The following is a 5715-nucleotide window of genomic DNA, read 5'->3' as shown; positions in this document are numbered from 1 at the left end:
TTTTATTTTTGCCTTGTTTAGGAAGCCTTTCCCTGTCCCCACATTGTAAAAATGGGTTCCCAATATTTCCTTCTAGTGTTTTTCCGGTTTGGGTTGTTCTGTGTGGTCTGCCATCTTGCTGGATTTTATTTGCCTGAACTGACTTTTCTCTGCCCTGTCCTTGGCAGATGAGGAGGGGCCTGAGGGCCTGACCCAGTTCCTGATGACAGAGGTGCGGCGGCTGCGGGAGGCTCGAAAGAGTCAGCTGCAGCGGGAGCAGCAGCTGCAGGCCCGGGGCCGAGTGCTGGAGGAGGAGCGGGCAGGGCTGGAGCAGCGGCTTCGGGAGCAACAGCAGGCTCAGGAGCGCTGCCAGCGGTTGCGGGAGGACTGGGAGGCAGGGAGCCTGGAGCTTCTGCGGCTTAAGGATGAGAACTACATGATCGCCAGGCGCCGGGCACAGCTCAGTGAGGAGAAGAACTCAGCCGTGCTGCGCAGCCGGGACTTACAGCTGGCGGTAGGCCCTGGGGAGGTTGGGGTGGGGTGTGCTATGGGCAAGGGGCAGCTTTGCAAAAAATGATGGTAATATGGTAGCCGGCTGGTGTCCCAGAGCCACCATCTGCTGGCTACTGGACCATGGGCAAGTCCCTTCACTCTGTGCCTCAGTTTTCTCATCTGTAACATGGGGATATTGATAGTGCTTATTTCATTGAGTTATGACTGTGGTTCTCAACTGGGGTTGATTTTGCTCCCCCTGCCCCTAGCAACTTTTGGCCATGTCTGGGAACACTTTTGATCATCACAACCAGGAGTGTGTTACTGGCGTCTAGTGAGTAGAGGCCGGGGTTACTGCTAAACGTTCTTGGAGCCCAGGACAGCTCCACAACCAAGAACTGTCCAGTCCAAAAGGTCTGCAAGTGCTGCGGCAGAGAGACCTTGAGGTAGAAGGATTCCTCGGATTTAAGATACAGAATTTGTATCTTAATAATAATGTACAGGGCCTGGTGCAGGGTTAGTGCTCAAAACCTGGATTACGGTTAGCCATTGTTATTGGTATTATTAAGTATGACTCTATGCTATGTAGGTTACACGCATCATATCATGTAATCTCACAAAGATACCGTGCTCCATGTTCTCATTTTGAAGTACTGACACAGGTGTAGATTGTAAAGGGACTTGCTTAAAGTCACAAAGCAGCAAGTGGCACAACCTGGATGTGAACCAGGTCTGCCTGGTGCCCCTGCTGGCTTCTGCCTTATGATGCTGTTCCTCTTGCTCCCATCCAGATGAAATCTCACCCAGTTCTCCCTATAAGCGAACGAGGCCATGCCTCTTACAGGCTGAGCAACTGAGCCTCTCTTTCTTGGTGTCTTTTTGGGTCTTCACATGGGGATAAAGCTGGGATTTTACTGCTGCAGAGAGTTGTCTCAAGGATTTGACAGTGCCTGTGGCCAAGCCAAGAGATGCAGGGTTTGATCCCTGGGTGGGGAAGATCCCCTGAAGGAGGAAATGACAACTCATTCCAGTATTCTTGCCTGGAGAACCCCATGGACAGAGGAACCTGGTGGGCTACGAGTGAAGTGACTGAGCACACACGTGGCACACAGTAGGCTGTCCTTGGCAGTACTGTACAAGGTTCCATTGGGGGATTTTGATGGTGGGATCTGAAGCCCCCTGACCCCTGAGCCTCAACTGTGGCTGGGGCACCCCAGGGGGTGAAAGGTGGCCGTGGACAATGGGTCACATGTCCACGATGAGCCCGTAAGCGTGAGAGCACTGGTGTGCTGGAGCCTGTGACTGTGGGTGCCATTGGGGGTGGGGGTGGACATCTGGGGAAAGGACTGGGGGTTGTTGAGGCCACAGGTTCATGGACCCAGGCTGCCAGGCCCACTTGAGCCTCAGGTTCCTCATCCTTGAAGTGGGAAGTCATGGTGCAGTGACATCATAGCAATATAGCACCTCCTGTGTAGTAGGCATGGTCCTCTGGGCTTGATGTCCATCAACTCCTGTAATTTCCTGGGAACTCCACTGGATTGGGGGTCGGGTAGAGCCCTGTTATTATCCCCATTTATGAATGAAGAAACTGAGGCACAGACAGGTTGGTTGGAGTACTTTCCCAGGGTTCCAAGATGGAGAATTTCTGACTCTACTCTGGGCACTTCTGGGAGTCGGGTGAGGTGGGGAAGGAGCCTGGTGGGGAGAGCCTGCTCAGAGAGGACAGTGTGATGGCCTCTGGTCCCTGGGTGTTGGGAGGGGCTGTGGCCAGCACAGTTTGTCTCACCCTTGGGTTGCATGTGATTGTAAGTTGGGTCTGCTGAAGTGGTGGATATGTGCATGTGACTGGGTGGGGGGTGCCTTGTGTGTGTGTGTGTGTGTGTGTGTGTGCGCGCGCACACCTGTCTGGAATCTCCTGGGGTTGGGTAGAGGGATGAAGAAGAGGTGTTGGAGGTTCTCTGTGTGTCAGCGTTTCAGCTCTAGGTGCACATAGTATGTGTGTGCTTAGTCACTCACTTGTGTCCAACTCTTTGTGACCCCATGGACTGTAGCCTGCCAGGCTCCTCTGTCCATGGAATTTTCCAAGCAAGAATACTGGAGTGGGTTGCCATTTCCCTTCTCAAGGGGATCTTCCCGACCCAGGGATCAAACCCACGTCTCCTGAGTCTCCTGCACTGCAGGCGGATTCTTTACCACTGAGCCACTGGGGAAGGTCCAGGATGGCCCTAGGGGTAAAGAAATCTGCCAGTGGGCAGAGAACAGCTGCTTTTTTCCGGTTTAGCTGGTGGAGGGTAAGGGATGAAATTCAATTAATAGATAAGCTTTTCTTTAAATGTAGCTACTGTACACTTGCCTTAATTTACTGGAGCTTTTCCACAACCAATTAACAAAGGTTTTGCAGGTGGAGATGAACAGAGCAGCTGATCATGCTTTTTCTTGGCAGCTTGGGTTCCCTCCGCCCGCACCGGCCCCCCCCCCCCAGACAGGTGTGTGGTGGCTGTGATTTTATACGGTATTTTATAAGGTGCAAATTTAATGAGCTGTTATTTCTAAGCAACATAAACTTAAAGGAATGAACGCTATAATTTTGTGCTAAGTGAGTTTGTACACCAGGATTAAATGCATCTGTTACTTCCTGGTGTTTGGCGGAGACTCCCAGGTGCCCTGTCCCCTGAGCTCATCTGGGAAGCCTGCCGGCCTCGGGTCAGGCAGGAGGTCGGGGTGTGTGGCTGTAGTTTGCTGGAGAGGGTGTGACCACATTTGCCCTTGTAACTAGCTGTCTTTCTCCGGCGGCTCACAAAGCGGGTTTTGTGAGGGGAAAGGAATGTAAGAGTCATGAATTTCTTTCTGAGTCCTCTGCGGAGGAGGAGTGGGCTGTTAATTCGTGGAACTGCCTGACCCAGGCTCCAGATCCTTGCGTGTGTGGGGAGGGGGGTGGAGAATGCTATGCCAGGCTCTGGAGGCTGGGAGGCTGTGAGTCCTTTCCAAGCAAGGCCAGGGCACTCCTAGGGCACCAGATGTCAGCATGCCTGAGTGTAGCCCCAGAGGTCACTGTGTCTTTTTCCAACAATGACATCATTTCGTGGCCTGCCACCTGCTGCTCTAGCCACTTCAGACCCCACATGAATTTGGAAAATTACTTGGGCTAAGTACACTCATAATCCAGCCAGCTGGTCGTACATCTCTGCCATGGCCACCACTCAGCCACCCACACAGCCCCCTTGGCCAGTTTCTGGCTGCCCACACTGAACTGGTAACAGTGGGGGGAGGGTCCTAGGATTTTATTCAAAGCTGTAAAAATAGCCACTGTTACACCCCCAGCAGTTCTGTAGTTTAAAGGCGTCTGTCCACCTACTGTCTTGTTTGATGCCTGCAATGACTTTGGGAGGCAGGTGGTGGAGCAGGAGCAGGGGGATTGAACAGGCCCATTTTACTGATGGGGAAACTGAGACCCAGAGGAGGTAAGTGACTTGCTCAGGATGACGGAGGGTAAAATGGTACAATTGAAACCTGGACCCCAGATTTGAAATTTGTATTGGGGGTGAAGCAATAGCATAACCATCCCTCATGGAGGCTCTGGTAGGAATATCTCTAAGGGAGGATCAGACTTATGGCTGTTCTGTGCATATATGTTGAGCGGGGAGGCTTTCTGAGGGGGGACATCCTGGCTCTTGGGCTGGGTGAGATCCTCAATACTGTCTTCCTCCTTATTCCCCTGGGAGATGAGGAGACTGAGGCACAGAGAAGGGACCATGACTTGCCCAGGGCCACACGGAGTTAGAGGCCGAGCTGGGCCCAGCCCCTGGGTCCTCCTGTTCTTGGTGCAGCCCTCCTTCCCATCCATTATGCTGGTGCTGGGCTCAGTTGCCTGTGCTCCATGTCAGAACTGCAGGACAGACAAGTGTGTTGTGATCTGGCCCATCCACCCACAAGTCCTTGAGGCAGATTCCCCTGGGGCGGTGGCTTGACCTTGTCATATTGATCCAGCCTGTCACTTCTTTGTAGACATGTCCAGGGAGGATGCCTGCTCGGGCCCCTCTGGGAATAGGGGAGGCACCCCGGACTGTGGGAGCGGGACCTCTGTCTCCCCTCTGGCCTGGCTGGTGCTCCCTCCCTGAGCTGACCCGTGTCCTGGGCCCCAGGTGGATCAGCTCAAGCTCAAGGTGAGCCGGCTGGAGGAAGAGTGCACGCAGCTGCGAAGGGCCAGGGGGCCACTCCCTGGGGCCGAGGAGAAAGAGAAAGAGCCCGACAGTGCGGACCTGGTCTTGGAGCTCCGAGCTGAGAACCAGCGGCTGGTGGCCTCACTGCAGGAGCTGCAGGAAGGCCTGCAGCAGGTATGGGGGGAGGCCGGGGGGAGGCGAGACCCTCCTGCTCACTTGTCCCCCTGAGGCCTGGAAAATGAGGGTTCTAGATCCAGGGATCTGAGATCTGGCTGGCCTCTTAAGCTCTGAGTGGAGGTCCTCAGCTCGCCCTGAGTGTTGAGTCTGGGGTCTGGGGCTGAGGGAGGGGGGTACTCAGGAAGCCTCTGAACTCCTTGAAACTGTGCATCTGATTTTGTGTGTGAGCGTTTTTCTGGGGAGTGGGCCCCCAGTTTTCCTTGAATTTGTAAAGGAGTCTGACCGTGGAAAGGTTGAGACCTCTGAGGTCTGGGTGGCCCCAGGGCTTGCTCAGTGTCCTGTGGCAGGTCAGGGACAGCATGGGCCTGCCACTTGGCCATTACTCCTCACAGGAAGTGGGGGAGGAAGCTAGGACTCTGGTGTATTTTATAGGGTTGGGGGTGCCTAGCTAGGGTGTGGGTCTAGGGACTGGATCTTCGGCCCATGGTCTACCTGCCTGGGCCAGGTTCAGACCCTATGAAAACCCCTTGTCAGGCCAGAGGAGGGGGGTGGAAATAGGCCTTGGAAGTATTACCCATCTTCTGTCCTGGCTAGCTGGTGGGGGGCCAGAGCAAGAGAGAACAGGCCTGGTTCTTGTTGAGGAATAAGATCCTGGTCCAACTTGTCTGAACACGCCCTCATCCACTTACCTCATTTGTACCCCAGATGCTCCCTGGAGGGTGGGCAGAGCTGCTGAGGCCACACCCACTCAGCAGAAGGGGAAGCCAGGGTTCAGAGAGGCCAAGGCTCTCGGCCAAGGGGGCAGAGCTAGTGGGCTGGGGCTGAGGGCTATGTGTCCCCCCTCATCCCACACTCAGGATGGGCCTGGAGCCAGGGCTGAGGCAGCACTGAGCTCTGACACCCACCC

The 5715-nt window shown here is 54.6% G+C and overlaps 1 protein-coding gene across 1 annotated transcript in view; it reads left to right on the top strand.

Moving 5' to 3' along the window:
* Nucleotides 1–5715, top strand: part of CARD10 (caspase recruitment domain family, member 10) — a 26820-nt gene that overhangs the window by 3591 nt on the left and 17514 nt on the right. The window contains exons 4-6 of the mRNA XM_010860626.1: nucleotides 168–493; nucleotides 4614–4828; nucleotides 5052–5155. Coding sequence (XP_010858928.1) covers nucleotides 168–493; nucleotides 4614–4828; nucleotides 5052–5155 — 645 coding nt within the window. The remainder of the gene's footprint in view (nucleotides 1–167; nucleotides 494–4613; nucleotides 4829–5051; nucleotides 5156–5715) is intronic.

Source organism: Bison bison, unplaced genomic scaffold (assembly GCF_000754665.1).
Source record: "Bison bison bison isolate TAMUID 2011002044 unplaced genomic scaffold, Bison_UMD1.0 scf7180017864468, whole genome shotgun sequence".
Taxonomy (NCBI): Eukaryota; Metazoa; Chordata; class Mammalia; order Artiodactyla; family Bovidae; genus Bison; species Bison bison.
The sequence above is the reverse complement of the archived record's forward strand: the minus strand, read 5'-3'. Positions and strand labels throughout refer to the sequence as shown.